General features: G+C 41.6%; 1 protein-coding gene across 1 annotated transcript; it reads left to right on the top strand.

Annotated features, from left to right (window-relative positions):
- The first annotated feature begins 3,497 nt into the window (after positions 1-3,497).
- Positions 3,498-12,133, top strand: LOC116389003 (mucin-12). The gene is made up of 4 exons (XM_031857388.1): positions 3,498-3,969; positions 5,162-8,460; positions 9,796-9,870; positions 11,467-12,133. Exons 2-4 carry the CDS (start codon positions 5,234-5,236, stop codon positions 11,684-11,686), a joined length of 3,522 nt encoding a protein of 1,173 aa, XP_031713248.1. The 5' UTR covers positions 3,498-3,969; positions 5,162-5,233; the 3' UTR covers positions 11,687-12,133.
- The last annotated feature ends 9,194 nt before the right edge of the window (positions 12,134-21,327 follow it).

Genomic DNA, 21,327 nt, shown 5'->3' with positions numbered 1-21,327 from the left:
TCCGAGCTGTGTTTGGACATGATTTCAATGAACAGTGGTGTTAATACTGATAAGAGAGCAGCTTCTTGTTCTTCTTTGTTTTCGGCTTCCTGCTTGCAGCTTTCTATAGTTCCATGTGTTTCATCCTTTTTATTTTATTGGACAGTTATTTGGAACAATTAATTGCAATAAATGAAAGGCAGAATTTAGATAACAGCCTTTCGCAGCTACAGACTGGTAATGAAACATATGTGGATGACAGAATGTAACATTTATTCTCACCACATTGTAGGATTAAATATTTTAGAATATTGTTAGAATATAACTACAAGGACTTTTTTGAATCTTTCCCATTAAACGATGTTGTTCCTGGAAATCTTGGGCCATAAACTGAAACATTTTGTCCTTGGACTGTTGAGAATGTTGCTCAATCACACTGACAATGCTACTCGATCAAACCCCTAAACACTTCAACTCAGCCAAGCCCTAAACATCTGTGTTTATTGGCAGGAGCGAACACAGTCGGAGCACATTTAAAACCCATTACCAGATGAAAAACAGTGTGAGATCAACTTGATGGAAAGGGATGGTCATCCAACCCGCTGACGTGACTGAGAAAAATCCATGAAACAAACAGCGAATACAACAATCTGACTTGAATTCTCCATTGAGCTCAAGGTGAAGAGGTCAGCAACATATCAGCACATTTAAAGCTGGCAGGGATTCAAAAGGTACTGGGTAACATGCATAACTCAATCTTTGTCTCCAACAGTGTTCTCATGTATTTATTGTCTAGGAAGAAGGGCTCTGCTGGTGTCTGTGCCACGAGCTCCATCTGTCTGTGGACTGGAGCGAAACCTCCCTTCCTCCTCCAGGAGTCCATCTCTTCAGCAACACTGACACCTACTGATGAAAGATGAGACCGGCAGCTGACCCACATTGTTCATATTCTTTAACATGAAAGTAGCAGAACTCATAATTTTGTGTGTGTGCGAGAATAAAGAATAAAGGGCAACAATGACACACAGAATAATTAGCAGACATTTATTTGGTTTGTGTAAGTTGGGGCAAAACAACCTTTTATAATTTCACATCCTATATTGTTCATGCGTTGTTGAAAACTGAATACATTCGTAATTAGTAACAAACAAACATTTTGCACACACCTTTTTTTAATTAAAAAGCTGTTATCCACTTTTCACTAGATTGTATTTGCCAAAAATAATTCAAACTCCAAACGTACTAAAAAGCTTTGTTAACTTTATCTGTGGCCTTAGTGGCCTTTAACTTTTTCAAATGCAGCTTTAAATAAATGTAAATTCTGTTCCTTAATTCAGCTCTTACATCTCAGCAACATTGAAAACATGTATTCAACTGAACAATGAAAACGTTAGCCACTATGTGAAAACGCACTGCTTAGTTCCCTATTTACTACTACTTACATCTATTAAACCTGATGTTATCTTGCAAGCATACTAGCTTTGACTGAAATGTATGTCCTGCCATTGCAAAAAGAACATTTGAAGTGTTGCAACATGGACTCAATAAAGAGCACATTTGAAACGTGGCTTCACTTAAGGGAAAGTTCACCCCCGAAATTAAAAATTCATATCTAAGGTGCTATATATCAATCTCGATTTTTTTGTTTTGGAGTTAGATATCGGCCGTAGAGTTCCTTCTCTCCAAAATAATGGGACTATACCAGCATGTGGTGCTGAAAGCGACAAAAAAATACATGTGAAAAACTCAACATTAATGTCTCTTTGCAGAAATCATGACGGTTACTCCAAAAATGAAATGAAATGAAAATGTATTTCCTTGGTACATATCACCAATCCTCCTTGACTGGGGTCTGATGAAAAAGAAATAAAGGAAAAATTACTAATATTTATAAACTCCTATAAATAAGAAAAGACCATTAGGGTGAATAAATGCAAAATACACAAGACTCTCACAGTGACAGTAAAACTGTTGTGCCATGTTATTAAAGCACAGTAGACACTTTCACTGATACAATATTGTGTAATCCCCTCGAGGCTATGGAACAATTTTCTAAGCCTCATGTTCCCCAGGGCTGCAGTGATGGAATATCAGTGCAATCCACTGAACTCTGCACACTCAGGCATCCTAAAGTATGAACCTTTTCCAGCACAGTAACAATACCTTTTGTTAATTACTAGTAACTGTTGTCAAAATGTGTTCCAGAAGATTCCATCTTGTGACAAATGATGCGAAAAGGCTATAAACATTGATATTGTCTATTACAGTAAACCACAAGAACATACAAATATCTTTCTACAGTCTGTATACGGTCTGCAGCTAAGTCAATAGAGGTCTTGTTAAAAAAAATATATATATATATATAATAATTTCACAATGAAGTAATCAGTGGCAAAAAAAGTGTTTTCTAGTCCCTTTAGTTTGAGGCAAACATTCATTCATAAAGGTGGCTCTATACATCCACAAATTGCCCGGTGTAGCTGCCATACATACGGTGGCTTTGTGGGGGATTTCAAAAAATAACTGAGTAACAAATAGGGCTTTTGATCATTTTGGTCATCACTGATGTTGCGTTATTCAGTTCTGAATGTGATATTTCCAAAAGTTCTCAAACAAACCCAATGTGACAGAGCTCACCGTGGGACAGTTTGGTAGGCTGCACTTTCACTGCAGATCCCTCTGATCAAGAACACAAGAGTCACACTATGGATGACTGAATTGTTTAGAGCTGCCGGTCATTCATTGTTGATGGAAAATACTGTGTGATAGGGATTTCAATCTGCATTTCATAACTGGTAATTACTTGGGATTGAAATATTTAGGTCTTTTAATGATTTGTCACGTAATTTAAAGTGTCCCTTAGCATCAGCGTATGTATCTGCCTGTTTATGTATCTCCTTCTTCTGCAATATTGTTTACTTGAATCACTGTTGGAAAGTGCTTGATGTACAACATGTAACAAATTATTATATCTGTGTGAGACTTGAAATTCAATAGTTTAATTCATAAAAACTTGCTGACACTATTGCAAAACACACTAGCCTCAGACTACATACCCAAAGCTAAGACAGCAGTCACAATGTAAAACACTTACTTACTTAGTCCGGTACCGTATTCAACAAAACCAGCTTCATGTCTGTCCAGATGAGGCTGAAATATATATTTCCTGATAGCAGTCATAGTCTTCAGATACTGTAATTGTAAAAAAATAAATAACAAAAATATATATTTTATTATTGAATATATTTTCTTCTTCTCCTTTCTCAAACTACAGCCTTGTTTACATTTACATGTTTTGTACAGTTGTAGTAATAAGTGCATTTCCCTGCTTTTGAACTTGCATGGTAATTTACACACAGTCCCTACCCCACTGATGCAAGTCACTTCCTCTCTCTCTCTCTCTCTCTCTCTCTCTCTCTGTGTCTCCCTTGCTCTCTTTTCCTTTCTCCACCCAGCTGTATATCAGGATGCATGAATGTTGGGAGGGAGGATAGTGGCAGAAATAAGAGAGGAGGAGAGGGAGTGAGAGGAAAAAGGAGAGACAGAGAGAGAGAGCGAGAGAGAGAGGAGGAGGTAAAAAGGCAAGACATAGTAGGACTGACAGTGTTGGAGGCAGCATACTGGAGCATACTGCTGTGTTGTGATTATGGAGTGAGCGTGGAGCGGCCGGACCAAAACAAGAGGAGAAGGGATTACAATGAGGACACAGCTAGGCTTGATGCCTGATCAATAAAAGGTAGGATAGTTTAGAATCTGAGCCTTTTAAGCACAGGGGGCTTACTAAGCAGCGCTGCTTTGCAGAACTGACTGCCTGCAGACTCCTTTGAGTTTGCATTCTGCCACCAAGGGATTTGAGATATGAAGACAAAGTCACTCGAAACCTTGAGGACACTGTGATGACACACAACAGAAAAGCGGACAACTAGCTCCTGACATTTGGACTCAAGAAAACGAGACATCCCCGCAGCAGGATCGAGCAAAATCACTCAGGTATGCCTGCTAAACAAAAATCACAAAAACACATTGGGCAGCATTTGTGCTGAAGCCAGAACCAGCTCTTTTCTTTAGTCCCGATTCCTCTAAAAAGTGTGCGGCAACGCAAGAGCGTGTACATTTTTGGTTTATTCCGCCACAAAGAGGGATTTAATGGTGAATTAAACAGGGCAGGACAGTTATCACTTAGCGTTAGAAGGTGACAACAGACATAGGTCACTTGACTGAGATGAAGTAACGTAAAATGACATGACTGTGACACCACAGTTATAATCCCTACAGGTATAAATGACGAAAGGCTCTTTTTTACGATTTTGACATCCCTGGATGAAGGCTGCTGGGGAGGATGAGGAGGGGGCAACAGTGAAGGGAGCCTTGTCAGAATGTCTTTGCGGGAAATTTGTCATAAATCAACGCTTTATAGCGAGTGCAAACGCACACATTCCCACTGTGTATTTTGTAGTGTCCAACAATACCTGTTCATATGCAAACCTCCACACATTATCGCCCCGTCAATGACTACTGGACTGTTGTTGCGTAAATCAGGAAAAAAAGAAAAAGACCTCTTTGACACACAAGAATGCTGGCACATGTGAATTCATGGGTGGCACTGGCACACACACAGCAAACGTCACCTCTGTGAGCGGGTGCTCCAGTTAAATGCATGCAGAGCCTAATGAAGTCTATCGCATCAGTGTATATACATTATGGCCTCTTTCCAAGGTGAGCTGAGTGTGGAGGACAACAGAGTGGAGGCTGCTTGCTATACGACAAACATTTCAATGAAGAGAGGAGAGAGAGAGATTTCACCACAGGAGCTTTGTTTTGAATTTCCCATTCCACAAATGAATTATTCTTTGTGCTGTCAGACATTGAGAGGGGATCTGTGCGATATGTTTGAACTGCTAATATAATATAGAACGCTTTTTTCTTTTGTAGCCACAGCATTTACATATTGATATTCATATTTCTTATCCAGTCACACCATGTCACAGAAGTTTAAAAGTCGTATCTCAAATCTGCAACTGAGTTTGACAACCCTGGTTATCCTTCATTTCTGCAGTATCGAAGCAGTTCCTCGTCTCCTTGTGTAGGTCTGTGCATTGTTTCAACTTGTCCTGCTTACTCATGACTTTCTCTCACAGCGCCGTCTCACACGCCTCTAACTTGTTCCTCTCTTTACTTTTAGGCGGATGTAATGGTGTGGAAACGCTGCCGCTCTCTCGATTCGTAAAAGGTTTTTGAGTCAGCCACACAAGGGATGGGGAGACGAGCGGCCGACCTGACAACTTCGGTTCCAGTTTTAGGTGTCCCCGCCCTGGTTGGAGTGCGTGGCTGGAGGACAACGGGAGGCGGCAGAAGCAGAGGAGCCCTGCTGCAGACGTGGGGACCTCAGTGCAGCATTGGTGTTCAGACGTCCCCAGGGATCAGCAGACAATCCACCCAGCACGGTGTACAGCTAACCGACACACTCTCGACGCCATCAGATAACATTACTCAAACGACCAAGAGCTACATTACGAAGGAGACGGAGTACGAGGAGATATTACTGCTAACAAAGAGTGACAAAGAGAAAAGGACTCTTTTAAAACAGAAAAATGGGGAATCCAAGACCAAAAAGGAAGTGACTTTCAAAGCACTTGGAGGTGAGGCCTCTCAGGATGTGGCCTGCAGTCAGAGGAGCAGTTGTGGGACTTATTGCTATGCCAGGGCAATCAAGACCAACCCACACCTTGCGGTAACCAACGTCAGGCCCAAATTGAAATCTGCCACCCGCTACACAAATGGCAGCGTGGTAGATTCGGAGGCGATTGGTGGGATTAGCGTTCATAACGATGAGGCAGAGCCTGCAAACTCTCGTGGAAGAGACCAAACAAGACTGCAAGGTCACTATGCGGAGCGGTGTGAGAAGACGCTGCTGTTATCTTCCGACCCACCTTTCAGTGTGACACAAAAGATATGCTGCCATTGCGGAGGCAGACAGTCTGTAACTGCCGGAGTTGCGACTTTAGTGGAGAAAAGCTCCGCTGGTGATGCTTGCCTCGGAGAGAAACCATTAAAGGCAGCCCTCACCTCGCTCTCCAACACCACGCATGTCCCCATGCCGAACATTGAGAAGGACATTAAGCCAAGCCATTATGAGATCTCTGAGAGCATCATGTACAGAGACAAAAGGACACATGTTAATCCACAACTGTTATATATCAGTGAAGAACTAAAGTATGGAAAAGCACCACACCCAGCATGCCCAGTGCACTCCAGGGGCAACTTGGTCACTTTGTCGCAGACACATGCTGCAATCGATGCGACATCGCCTCAACCCACTGCCATCCTACATGCTACAACCATCACGGTCACTAAAGCAACTATTGAAACAAGACAAGAGGATGCCAGTACAAAATCTTTGGCAAAACCATCCCAGGACAGTAAGATCCCCCGGCCAACAAGCCTCACGTTGACCCCACAGATGGCCACGGCTACCAAACCGAACAACCCGCATTCACACACTTATCCTAAGCACCCCCGGATACCCCAACACAACTCTACGCAACGCAGCATGCCTCAAAATGTGTGCACGTCTGTACACGCTACGCCCGAAGGTGCTCTGTCGCCACCTTCTCGTTTGCACACCGCAGCTACCGGACTTGGAAACACAACCATCGACAACATGCTGGAAACAATCACAAGCTTCAATACCGCACTGATGTCCACTGAAAGTATACCCGCCGAAGTTGCTCAACGTGAAACAAATGCAGCGCGAGTAAACACAGCAACAAAAACAACTCATAGCCCACGAATGACCCCAAAACGTCCCAACTTAGCACTGGCAGCCAATGCATCAGACCCCATTCATAAACAGGAAACAACTGCGCCACATTCACCCGCGAGCCCACCACATACACCACGCGCTCCAGATCATACGACGCAAGAAAAGCCGTGCTCAAATGTAGACAGCAAATCACCAGGTGAAGTGTCTTTTATCGACACTGTAATGGCCTCAACTGTATTCCCCACACCACACACAAGGACGCCACATCCACTTCTCAGCACCGTTGTCCCACGCAGCACATTGAATCACAACACTAACCCAGATCATATAAGCACTAAACATAAATCTGCTGCAAGACAAATGTTTCAACAAAACTGCTCCAATTCTGAGCCCACACTTCACGTCTCTACAGCATCTCTAAACACAACGCCAAGTGCAGCAAAACCCCTGGACTCAAAAGCTAGGCTGCTTTCAAGTGCGGCCCCCAGCTCCACGTCTACACGCGGCGGCACTCGGCACGGAAATAAAGCCCTCAGGTACTCCTCAGTCAATCTGAAAAATTCACCACCCACAGCCACCACCTCTTCATCTGCGTCGACAGGGAACCAAAGTAATGTCTGTGTATCAGGTGCATCTTCACGTCAATCAGCAGACACAACACAACACGACACAGATCTCAGTCGTAACGAAGCGCCTCGCGTACATCGACCTGATCGCATGCGGGCAACAGACAGCAGAGTCTGTAAAGAATCTGGTGTCGTTCGCAATCAGGAAAGCAACTTCGCAACAACTCCAGTTGAATTATCTGAGCCGCTAAATGTGTCAAAAAATCACAACAGAGGTGGTGATGCGAGCCCCCACCCTCCTAAATCAACCATTACTTACGATACTGAATCTGATGAAAACATATTCAATGGTAATCTACTCAATGAATTAGTTGTGCGTGAGTCAAATGACCATGAAGATTCAAATCTGTCCCAGGTCACCAACCTTCAGAATCACATTTCCCTAATTAAGTCAAGCAGCTCTTGTCTGCAGGGTTGCATAAACACAGAACAACAAAGACTTGCACATTGTCAAGGATATGCAGAAACAGGACATGAGGGACACTGCGCTACATGCCCACCAGTAAAAACAGCCCAGGAGACGGATTCAAATGCAGAGCAGTTTGCCGCGGGAGTCTCAGTCAGGCATGCAAATATTAAGCTTAAATCCAATGCGGATAAACAGACCTTTCCCAAATACCCAACACCCACTCCCAAAGCACAGACAAACTGTGCGCCCATCATCTCATCACTTGAAAACACTGGTGCACATGTCGAGCACATCACCGAACCTTCCGTCAACCAAAACTCTGAGTCAGGCCGTTCATCCCAAATACCACAAGCACACACAAGTCCGGAGCTTTCATTCACTGCACCGGGCCCTGAACGAGGTTCCACGCCGCCGTCGTTGACGACGCACACGGCATCCCTTCCCCGCCTCCGGTGCTGCGAGGCGAAGGCAATCGTCAGACCGGATTCGGAGTTTAGCCCTGCTCACCCCCACCCAGCCGCTATGGCCCTGTTGCTGCCGCCCTCCCCACAGTGTCGCAAATCAGCAGCCCTGCAGCAGAGGCTGGAGACGGTGGAGGCCAGCCTGGCAGCCAACAAGGACAGGATCACTACTCTGCTCAACATTATCCATGACCTGGAGACGTGCCACACTCCCACCGGCGGGTAAGAGGATGCGTGAGGGTGCATGTGCCTGCACTTGTGCGAAATGACTCCTCTTGTGGGATGTTTTACTTTACATAAAGACTCCCAACATAAATATTCTTATTGCTTATTAATGTCTTACAGTTTCACTATAGTACAAAACCTGCAGGGTCAGATATGACTGAATTATTAATATACTCTACATTCGGTCCGGTAAAGGTGTAGCTGTTTGCCAGAAAGAGAATTACTTTAAAAGCTGTCCTGCAGTGCTGATCTTTGACTATCCAGTGAGTCATCACTTGCATTTACTCACTCAGAGCCTTTGCCATTCAATGGCAAAGCGCATTGATTTTCAATCTAAAAATAACTCCTGTGTTTGTGTAATTGTATGCATGATTATTCATCCATAGTTTAGAGGGAAACTACTGTTTACTGCGATAGCAATAACAAACCTATACATACTGTATACGGTTGAGATTGTTGCTGTAATCAACACAGATATCAGTTTTGTTTTCCAACCATATTTAGTTTTACTAACAAAAAAAAGTGACAGATTATCGCAGCGCACGTTTGATATTTGGTCATCCCGCCTGGTGCATTGAAGAAAGAATGTATAAAATCTGTGCAACACTGTTGTTCTCCAAAATGTAATTGGTAAAGGTGAACTATTTTTAAAAAATTAACACAATTTGTAAGAAATGTGGCAGACGAAGCAAATTGTGTGCCACTTTGTGTAACATTGACTTTGTGCTGACAATGAACTAATACCCACGTTGAAAATAAGTCTTAAAACAAGAGAAACTAAAGTATGATTTCTACCTTTTATTACATACACTATGATGTAAAATACATTTTGAAGGCAAACATACTGTTAAGATGTCATGCAGCTGGTTCGATAGCCACGATGTACGTACCTCAAATCAGGAATCCTAGCGTGATGATGTGCGGCCTAAACACAGTTACAAGTTTGCAAACAGGTCCTTTAATGTGTGCCCGAGTGTGACGGAAACCTACTTGGGCATTTCAAGAGGGCCTGTCTCGGGGAGATTTATTTAGCCATATTACTCTTCTGGGACAAATGACAGGAATTAAAACCGTCTTCTGGCAATGTGTCTCTGTCAATCATTCTCATCCACCGTTGTTGTGCTAATCAGTTGCGACTGCCTCTGAGGTCATGTTTCAGAATAACCAACTCCTAATAACCGACTGATATCTGACATAATGCATGTCATGCAGCTCATTGCTGCCAACAGCAGTCTGAAGAAATATCAGACTAAAAGGATGAGTGGAGTGAATTGTGAGAGTTTGAGGTTTCCCTCATTTACTTTGTGAAATTTTTTATTTTTTTTTTCCTAGTCGGCGAAGCTACAAAACTGGACAGGACCTCAGAAACTGCTCAACCTGCCAGAAGACTGCTTGTATTGTCTACAGGTGAGATAGTAGTGAAATTGCCTGATGCATGCATTTGAACTGATAAGTGATCAGCTCTAGAATTCCGCTCTTGTCCGAATATAAAACTAAAATTGCAGAATATCATGAATATACGTACATCACATGGCTTAGAGCTTTTCCTTGATGTTGATGAAAGGCCGGGGCAGGAAGTCTTCATTTAGATTAGGTTAAAAATGTGTCTGGGCTTGAGATATTCAGGATAATAGGAAATCAATTAGAATGAAATCAATAATTTAGAACGGTACTCCAATTGAATAGAGATATTATGAACTGCCACAGGCCGAGTGCGTATATTAGTTAGACAGAAATGAATGTAACGTGGGTGTCAATAAATTCAGAATTACTTTCAAGGACACACAGAAGTGGGACCATGCATCACTTAATTATCCATGGGAAATTTCAAAAATATTGGTTTCATTTAAAGTTCCCTTTGTGCTTGAGACACACAGTTCAACAAGGTTGAGCCCATTTGCCATTTCAGTTGCCAAACGCTTCTCTGGCAGCCTGTTCACTTCATTTCTCTGAGAATTAATGACTCCCTGTATGGGCAGCTTACCAAATGAAAAGCTCTGTATTGCCCAATTGTTTCTCACTCAGAATACATAGGGAGATTACATTTTCCCCCTCCGAGCAAATCATAAAGCATTTGGAACAACTGACACATTTGAGCGCCGACTGTATGTGACTCAACCTATTCACACAGCAGATTTACGGAGATTGAGAGGCACTCTCTGAAATTCAAAGTCGCAAAGAGGAAGTCGTGCCCAAGCAGCCTGCACGGTACATTTATAATGATCCCTTTACTGAAGTCATGTTAGCATTGTTAAGTATTTTGGCATGTGAGGTAAGCTGTGAGAGGTAGGTGAATTTATCTAAGTTGGCCTTATCTTAAAATGAGACATTTGGCGTTAAGTAAATTAAATTTAAAGGTGAAATGGTTCTTTTCAATTAAATTTAAAAAAAGAAAATGATAGACTTATGCATTATGATACAATAGTTGTTGGCTCTAATATTCCAACTTTGATCTTCGTTTGCACCCATTAGCTGAAATGTTGCATCAGTTGGACGTGATAGAGAGAAAAAAAAAAAAAAGCAATTGTGCCAGAAACACTTTTTTTGAAAGGAGGTTATGAGAGGCCGATAAATCTAAGTCTTCTCATTATCTTTTGGAGAAAAAAAGCCTCGTGCTCTACAAAGCAAATCCTAAAACGGTCGTTATCTTGAAGTATTCAAAACATTCCTCTTGATCTGCTTATTTTCAAAACCGCTTTTGCATGACAAAAAGATGTTGCGCAAGTCGATTTGCTGACTGGAGTGTGTTGGCGTCTGGTCCATAAAGGTGTGAACATCTTGTTCAAATTTCCTTATCTTCCACTTGGCCTTTAAAAAATAAAAAGGAGACCCTGCCGGGAATGTCTGCCTGCCTGAACCAATCAACCGCTTTGCAATCTGACAAACGTATGCATTGATTTGCATCCTTTGGCATGGGCTGAATGATTTGATGTTGTTTCACATCGGTGTTTTGTTTTTGTTTTTGTAATTTTGGGCTGCATGTTGCTCTGTCTGTCTGTCCAGTGTGGAGTATGACTTCAGGCAGCAGGAAAGACGCTTCTTGGAAGTTTTGAATCATCCAGCAAGAGGAAATAATGCTTTCTCCGTGCACCTATCCCAGCCCCTGAACTTCAGCCTGCTCCGAAATGTCGTCATTAAGAACTTAACAAAGTCAAAGGTGAGAAGCAAAAAGCTGTGCAAGACCCTGTTCAAGTGGCTGCCCAAGAAGATCCAGCAAGTGTAGACCTCTAAACAATACCTGTGTGCTGTTTCATTGATAGCCATAAGCCTGTGTTTCAAGTGACCAGCAGAAGCCTTCACGGAGGACTCTATTCCCTTCCTACCCATAGAATGAGATTAGGCTCTTACCCGGTAGAGTTCCACTCTCCTGCACATTGTCAGAGCTTATTAACATGATTTTGTACTCAAATTTGCCCCTGATCTGTGTGACCTTCAGCTAGTTTCATCGAAAAGGAATTCATAATTTTACCTTTGAAAGTTAATGTTATTTTGTTGTCAACCTGCCTGCTTACAATTTATGGCTAACCATAGCCACAGATTTCTTAATCAGACATTCTGTTATGCACAGTTCTGATTAATGCACTATGAGTTACCATTGATGTTACATTTCCCCTTCAACTGTCCCCCTTACCTGCTTCTCCTGAGACTAAATGTGCAGCATAGGACACGTTTTCTTGAATGGAATCCCTTTGAAATGCAAAAATAAATCAGAATTTGCTGATTGTTTATTTGTCTGTAAATATGTTCCAGTATTGTCCAGAGCGTTGTATAGTTTTATAATTCTCTTAATGCAAGTAATGAGTGAAATAGAGAAAATGTTCAGCTGAGGCGTACAGCTTCAGTGCATCTAAACCTTTTCACATCTGCAAACTAGCTGCTAAATAGAGAAACATTCATTATGCCTTTGCCAATTGTGCCGATGGTCTCCAAATCCCCAAACAATCCGAACTTCATAAAAGGGTTTCGGGGTAAAACAATGACATGCCTAAACGCTGCAATGAAGCGTGAGTCACAATCAAAATGTCTATGTGCACATGCTCTAGCCCACGAACACACAGGCACATGGACATAAAACGCGGACTACAGCAAAATGAAACAAAACCTTGCGTTTGCTTTTACCGAAGCTTCAGTGCAATCAGTGCGAGGGGAACATGAGATTTAGAGTTTATGAGTAAGGAACGTGTAAACAAATTATCTGAGCAGTAAGCCAAGCAAACATCGTGATATTACCTTTGGAGCAGGAAGTACTTAGGTGCTTTAATTAAAAAACTGCTAAGAAGAAATTAGAACAACTGAAAATGAAATTCTTGTAACAATGGTACTAGTGGGAGATGTGGGTCCATAGCAGCTGTGACAGCCTTGTAGCCTCATGCAGGGAACAGTTCTGCCACAAAGGCAGAGTGAGTGAGTGAGTTTTTTAACTAGAAATGATAACAATGCATGCATGCATGCATACATACAGAGCTGCAATGTTCAGAAAACGGCCAAAAATCGTCATACTTTATGTAAATTAAAGAGGAGCTCCACTGACGTTTACGCATCAAAGTCTGCTGAAGGTCTCGGAGCGTAGCACAGAATGGAATGGATTGCGGAAGCTGATAGCACCCTGAATTGCGCATCATTTGCAACCACTAACTTCCCCGTGTGAAGGTCCAATTCACAAACGTTATTGCGCTAATGAAATTGCAAAACAAACAAGCCCATAGAGTTTTGCAGCTGAGTGCAATTTTACCTTTTTTGCGGAGGGAGAGGGAAAGAATAATTTGTTTATTTGACATGTAGGGGAGCTATGTTCATTCATTTGTCATGACTCAACTTTCACTGCATCCTGTCACTGCATCCCAAGATATACGAGTTTGAGCGGAGCCTTCGCCTGGCTACAATCACTCCTGCCATGATCACTGGAACGTCTGGGCGTCACACAATGCGCTTCAGTTACCTCCATCTCTCTGAAAACGCAAATAGTTTCACTGTAACTGCGTGTTTCCATTAGTGCTGATCTTTGTGAATTGGACCGTTTTTGCAATGAGGCTCATTTGCATGGAAAGGGGCCAATTTTGGGCCGAAAGTATGCATATTACCTATTTTAAATATGTGCAAAAAGAACAGGAGCACAAAGATGCTATTTGTTGGGCAGCATAGATAGGATCGCATTTCACCCTTGGTGAATGCAAAGGGCAAAAGGGTTTCTTTTGGTCTCGTTTGTGCAGGTTTAGCGACCACAAAAGCCGCGCAATCCTCGCCCATGACAGTGTTATAGTGGTGCATTGCTAAAACGGTGCAGTCCTCTCCTAACATAAGGGGAGAATTTGTATTGCAAGTGCCATGCAGTTGTTCTGAAGCTCCTTTTATAAGGCGTTAGCACTAAATTATTTGTCAGAAATCATCCCAAAGTCATCTATACTGTGTGTTAATGGTGATGTTTAAGAATTGTGCGTCATAAATCTAGCTAACGTTGTCGGCATGAGATAAAAATGCACTTACTTTATATGGATCCTATCTTACAATATTAGTTTCAAAGAGACATTATCATGAAACTTCCTAGCCAGGAAAGAAAAGACACAAAGAAAACAACATAGAAAATCACGAAATGGGATGAACACGCTTTTCCGTACTTGCTCACGAAGAGAGTTCTAAATTCTTGACTTAAGAGCTCTGCTGAGATTCTGCAGTTCTCTGCCAATGGACTTGCCAATTTTGAAAAGTGGTGCTGCTAAACAATATTGCACCAACAGCGCTGCACTGAGTCCTCGAGCCAAAGAGAAATGGGTCCATAAAACAAAACATAAACAGGTCAGACAACATATTGCACTTGTCCATATCAGAGAATATCTTTCACGGTGACTGAAACTACTTGTCATCTCTGTGAACATTAAAGAGTTCAATTTCAAAATGACTTGACAAGTAGTTCTATGTAACATCAGTTCAAACCCTCCCCACAGCCATAAAAGCATCGGTGTAATTCACATGGTGGCAGAGAAGAACAATTCACTGCGTCTCAGTTATGTAATCACAGCAACAATATGATTGTATTGCTTCTTTTGAAGAGTGGTGGCTGGGTCGAGCTGGGGGCACATATTGGTGGAAATAACCTAATCATTACAAACACGTCTGTTACGCCTCGGGAGATGATCCTGCACCAGTCAGGCATGAAACGGCTGTGCTGGTGCACTTGCGATGTGCACAATTCTCAAATGAACTGCACAAAGAAACGCCTTAAGTAGTTTGTAAAGTAGCATTTTTTTCCCTCTACTGTAAGTGTTTGTCTGTTTCTCTTTACCCACACAGTTGATCAATTTTAATCTGCATTCGTCTGCATTTATTGTCTTACAAAGTCTGCAGCGTAGCCTCTAAATAAGCTTGTGGGCCACAAGGGCATCTAGGTACAGTATATATGTGACATAGCCAGTTGTGTGGAATCCTATTTTGTATGAAATACTTGTGTTTCTTGTCAATAATCCTCTGTATTTCCATATTCTTACCATGTGTAAAATGTAGCCTTTTCCTAGCACATGTAAGTTGTCAGGAGGGCAGTTAGTTCTAGAATAACTTTAAAAAGTAGCACGTTAGTATGTAAAATAACATGTCATTACTCACATATGTAACAAGTATGAAACACAAAAGTTCATGCATATAATATGTTCCTGTATAACAATATTTCCATTTGCTGCACAGTGATCAATCAAGCATGGTTGGCCGTTTGCGACCGTCTTATGACGTCGCACATAAAACCTGCCAGCTCCATTAATTGACTGGTGGTATTAACTTTGAAGCCAATGACTCCCTGTAAGGTGAAATGATGACTTGCACTGAAACACTACTGAAAAGTAACACCCCAGCTCTATACGTATGCAGCCCTCAGCCACTTTCAGCTCATTATTTTGGTTCACTGGTCCATCTGGTTGAGGTCCAACGGTTCTCCCCAGCCCCTGAATAAAAAGGCATCTGCCAGCTCACGAGCTCAAAAAAGCGATACACTACCTGTGCATAGAAAACTGGCAGAGAGCTGAATCATTGTCATCACTGTTATTATACTATGCACACTATAACTATGACATATCACACTATACTGGGGCACATGGCTAACGTGCAAATTAACAAGAAACCCAAAGAGCAGCTAAGGCTGAAGGAATTGTCATTATTTATGCAGGTATTTTGTTATAAACCAAAGTATTGGACCAATTGAAAAGTTGGCACTAGGTGAAACATTTGTATGCATGTATGTAGTGAATGCTGAGACCTTTCCCTCAAAAAAACAGAAATGTCAATCTCATAATGGCAGAAATGTCAAGGGATGATCAGGGATGACCATGACACAACATGAAGCTCAAACTAGTGCCACACCAGACAGGAGAACTGTGGCAGGATCTGGAGAGGAAGATGGGATCTGGAGCACACGGTTATTGAAGAGCATTAAGGTGCAGCATTTAGACACAGAGCACGTCTGTATTGTTGAGATATTTCAGTCTGGACCAAAGTGGTGGACCAACCGATAGACAGACACACATTTCCATCCCTAGAGCCACATTAAATGACTCTGTGCAAACTGAGCAACACAAACTATCCTGTAAAGGCCACTGGTGTCGATTTGCATTTTTTAGCATTTCTGCACCACAGTAAGCTGTATGTGGCACCAATGATTCATGCATGCTTTTAATCCAGTAAAACATATGCTAATCATTTGACAACACCGTACAGCATCAAATGAGACATAAAGCAAGGTAAAAAAAAAAAGCAAGGCCATTTTACCAGAAAGCTTTTTGCCAGGAAGAATCCCTTTCTTTTGAAATTTGGAAACAACTGAGCTAAAAGTAATAATTATTGCAAGTTTTGATATCTTTTAGGCTACACGTTTTATGTCGTGTCCACCCCATGTGAGACAGTTCTAGAGAGGACAAACTCAATTCCACTGCAGTGCTTTTCTCCCAGGGCAGCCAGCTTTGGACTTACAGACATTTTTTAGACTGAATATCCATGCAAATTGGCCCTGTTATTCTTCTTTCCAGTGAAGTGTGGACAGCTACATCTACAGGATGCTAATGAATTATTTTTCTTTTTTCTTTTTTCTTTTTTTTACAAATCTTACACTAATAACGTGGTTGTACGGCAAACTGAACCGACTCAAATATCTGGTGTTGTCGTGAAATTTAAAATGTTGCTCTGGTTTGTAGTCTGTTTAAATATCTGTTAACAATTAGTGTGAGAATGAGTGTCAGCCTTTCATCCGTAAATGAACTCTGACAGTGTCATCATAATGATGCTTTACACTCTGAAATGCACTATTAACTCCTCACCTTGCTGTGACACCTAAAGTGCTAATTGGTAAATCATGCTTCTTCGTATGAGGAATGAACCCTCATGGATTTTAACAACAGAGGGGCAGAAAGCTCTCATTATTTATTATATTTCATGCAAGTAGTTGTCCTTATCCTACACTTGGTGGGACTAACCACCGGTGGGGTAAAGAGTGGGATTTTTGCAAGCCAAATATGATCACAGCCTTGATCTAAAACAAAGTAACGAACTTGGCAGTTTGACAACTTTGTCCGTATATCCTCTGCATTAGTTCTAATTATCATGGAATAATCAAGACTTTATTTGTCTCTCTTGGAAGACTTCAACAATATTTATTTTTGCTTATGACTTGAGGTTTGTGTAAAAGTTTGGCAGAGGCACTGAAGTTTTGTTTTCCACCTGGCATTTCCTGCTGTAAGAAATGTCCTGCGTTCTAGAGAATATGTTCAAACTATTTTGTATTCCCTGATTTAAATATACCAACAGTACATGCACCACAATGAATATTGCTACAGATTTTGAATATTTGTTTTTACACATGTCAAATGACTGACGAGAATAAAGAATTTCTAAATCAGATGTGTATTGTGTCCCAGACCCTGACAGAGAACCCAGCCCTGTCCATGTTGGGTATATTAACTGAGAATCTACACAAACAGTGGTGCCGGTTGGCCACACAAACAGGGTGAAAAAACATTGAATGGATGTATAAAAGATTAAAAATTGTCCAAGAAATGTTTGTTTTTCTGTTGTAATTGACCTCTAGATACAAATAAACATTTAAAACTGAGTTTACTTAATTTTACATGTGACTAGTGCAGTGTCCGTTAAAAAAAATGCCTGTTCAGAACAGGCCGAGTGCTTGGCATCTCATTTAACACTGCGCTTTCTTGGGTCCTGAGCAATACATATTTCATAACATACACACCCAATACCCTCTGGACACACACCAGACTTTACCGTTAATCAAGGTAGGTGCCCTGGGACCCATACAACTATAGATTTATTATGCTGTTTAGTACTACATTTAGCTGACAGAGAAATGTTACTGGTTATGTTGCAGAATCAGATTTGACTCACAAAATATAACAATCAAAATATGACGTAAATGTAAGAGCATTGTGCTGATAATTCCTTTCTTTCCCTCTGCACTTTAAGTAAGAATTTAAATACAGGACTTACTGTGCTGTAATAGTTTTACTTCAGAAAAAAAAAAGTTTTGAGTAGGCCTACTTGAGTTTTGAGTTGGGCGATACCAACATTCCAAATTAGAGATTGGGTGAAATTTAGGCTTAAGACTGTATTTGCCTGAGGCCCCTGAAGCCCTAAATCTACCCCTGCAAAACACACCTAAGTTGCAAGACCTAAAATATTCCTCGCAGTTAGAAACATCAAATACACTTAGCAGAAGTACTCTCCAAAAAGACGCATTCATCTCCTGTTTAACTGCGGACTTTAGGTAGAGCATGGATTTAAATACTCACCGTCACACCGGTGAAATACACTCTGGACAGATTCCCACTTCCAGCTGACGATCAGCTGTTGGCCCCAGGGAAGTGGTGAAGGGTCCGGTTGTAACGCTAGTATTTTCACCGTCCATGTGACGTCAGCAAGAAGTGCAGCGAATGTACAGCAGGCCCACGTGAGTCAGGCTCGTTGCAACTGACATGCTGGACTCGCCCCGACCCTTGCTGCTGCAGAGTGCTGTCCTCTTATTTATTTATGTCAAAGTTTATTAATATTGAACGTGTCGCGTGTCCATATTGCAAAAGATTCGACAAAGCACTTCCTTGGGTCCCCACCAATACACCTGCCAAGTGTGAAGTAGATCGATGAATGGCTCTCTTGATATGCAAAGCAAATACCGATAGGCCTACAGACAGACAGACAGAGTCCTTGCTTCATAGTTAGATTGTATGGCACAATATTGACACATTAATATGGAAGTTAATAGAGTTAATAGATTGCACTGTTTCATGGAGACCTACACACGAGTGCTGCAAAAAGTTCACTGAGTATTATGTTTAATTTCACAACTGTACGATGATATCAAAATACCATCTTGATGCTATAGGTCAACTATTGGACTAACCTTTACTCAAAATTGTTTTACTCTACAGGAAACGTGTTAAAAGTAAGAGAGCTCTACGCTTCAATGCCGATGTGAGCAGGTTCTACAGAAACTTGGAGGGCAAAATGCAATTAAATTATATGATGGGGTGGTCGGATGCACTGAGACAGTGGTGTGGCTGCTGAGCATCAAATTAGCGAGTTGTAGCCTTGTGACCTCGTTATATGTGGACAAAAACTACACGGCAAATTTGGCACAAAACAAAAATCAGAAGCTTTACCAAGTTCCAGCAGGCGATTTCAGTTCCCATGTCAGTGTTTGTTTGTCTGCTTATTTGTGTTTTTTATTTATTAATATGCAACCTCTGCTATTTCATCCACCGAAAATAAACACTACAGACTCTTCCCTGTTGCTCCATATGGTAACGTTGCTGCCAGTTTGATTCACAGACAGACCTAATGAGTCATTTTGACGGGGAGACGCAGTGGCAGGCCTCCTTGGGGACAAAGAGGGGTAGAAGAGGGCAGAGAAGGGCAGATTGGGGTTTACGAGCACTCCTCCTCCCAGGGTCGAGTGTCCTCCAGAGGGGCTGAGCAGTAATCCACTGAGATGTCAGAGATTGGCTTTCCCTGGGATGGAAATGTAATATGACAGAGCACAATGGGAGAGGAGGGAGGGAGCACTGGCTGAATTTCTTTACGACAGAGCAGGCAACTGCCTGGGGCTTTTATATGGCCTTGAACGTGATATAATTCTGCTTAATAAGTATGCATATCATAAATAACTATTTTCATTCTTGTCTGTAAATTCTGTTTCCTGGCTTCCATCGTGTTGAACACTGTTTGGAGCCACATTAGTAAGAATAGTAAAGGTGTGTGGAAGCATTGATGGTGGCACATATCACACTTTCACGAGACAGGATTTAAATGTAAAATCGTTTTTAATTATATAATCAATGGGAATCACCTATCACCTTGATGTCTTTAATAGACAAATAATGACGGGGCACAACAGCCATGATCTGGATGTTATAGAGAGTATCATAGTCTTTAAAATTTTGAAAAAAATCAGAAGCAACAAAAATGACTCCATAATGACTTCCCTTATTGTCCCAAGGGGGCAATTCCTTTAGCTGGCAGGGATCACGTCACACAGTGACCACACACATATACAAACACAGAAAATGCAAGCGAAGCAGTTCTGCATCAGCAACTAAAAAAAAAGTTCTGATAAATAAATTATGTAAAACATGTACAGGAAAGCTGCCAGTGAGGCAGTTTTTACCATTTATTTTGCGTTGCTTGTTTGTTTAGGCCAGACTGTTGACTTTTGGATTGCATCTACAGGGTGCTCCCAGTCCCACTCCATCAAATGCCCCACACCCAAACCTTTTTCCTTAGCCACTGAAGACACAATGCACATTCTAAATGTAAACACAGGGCATTGGGCATTTGAAAGAAAGTTGTAGACACTAGCACTCATTTCAGGTTACTTCTGTAATGAGGGGTAAGCTTCCGAAAGCCGATGTCGTGCACTGTTTTGCAATAAATGCAATACATTTAAAAAAGTATTGCATCCCCTTCTCTCTGATGGTTTTTCACCCCACTTTTGAATGCGGCAGTTCTGAACACTTTTGTTGACCGTCAAGGTCGGACAACACATTTTCTAATTAGCACAAAACACAAAGTATAGCTGAGGCTGATGGGAATGTCATTATCTTTTGACAAATTGGGATTTTGACCTTTTTGTGCTAGAAGTCAAGGAATCACCAAAGTTATTGCAATTCATCCTGTGGGGAATATGAATGCTATCAATGATCCATCCAATGATTGTTGAGATAGTTCAATGAAAAATTCGAAATCAATTTCAGTCCGTCTCACAGATGTTTCACAGAAGGTGAAATGTCAGACTTTAACCAAACTCTTTCGAATTCATCCTCTAGAGACCCTGAAAATCAGTGGGATACATTACGGCGATCCATCCAACAGTTGTTGAGATATTTCAGCCAGGTCCTGTGTTTTTCATTTGATTTAGCTTTGATGATAGAAGAAAGCTCATATTTGGCAATGAAGCAACACGAAGCAGGTCAGCCCATCGGCCTTGAAACAGTGAGAAAAAGCTTGTTAGTCAGAAACATCACTTCAGGCTCACTCACGTCTTGTTAGGGCACCAGTGTGAATGAGGATGATTGACAGACAACACAGCTGGAAGGCCTTTTTTAATTCCTGTTATTGGTCCAGAAGAGTCGTATTCGGTGGCCGTAACACAGCCTGAAGTACTCACGCACACAGTCATCACTGGTATACAAACAACACTCGCACACAAGCATGCAACTTCACAGCACTATCCTTAGAAGTGCTTGGTCATTTGATTACTTGTCAAATAAAACCTGGAGTCTGATGTGAGTTTATTTTGCAGCACATTTACGTAATATGTGAACACTCTATCCCAACTCTAGTGGTGGAAGTAATCAGATCCATACAGCAGAATACATGCAG

Source organism: Anarrhichthys ocellatus, unplaced genomic scaffold (assembly GCF_004355925.1).
Source record: "Anarrhichthys ocellatus isolate YVR2014 unplaced genomic scaffold, GSC_Weel_1.0 scaffold18, whole genome shotgun sequence".
Classification (NCBI taxonomy): Eukaryota; Metazoa; Chordata; class Actinopteri; order Perciformes; family Anarhichadidae; genus Anarrhichthys; species Anarrhichthys ocellatus.
The sequence above is the reverse complement of the archived record's forward strand: the minus strand, read 5'-3'. Positions and strand labels throughout refer to the sequence as shown.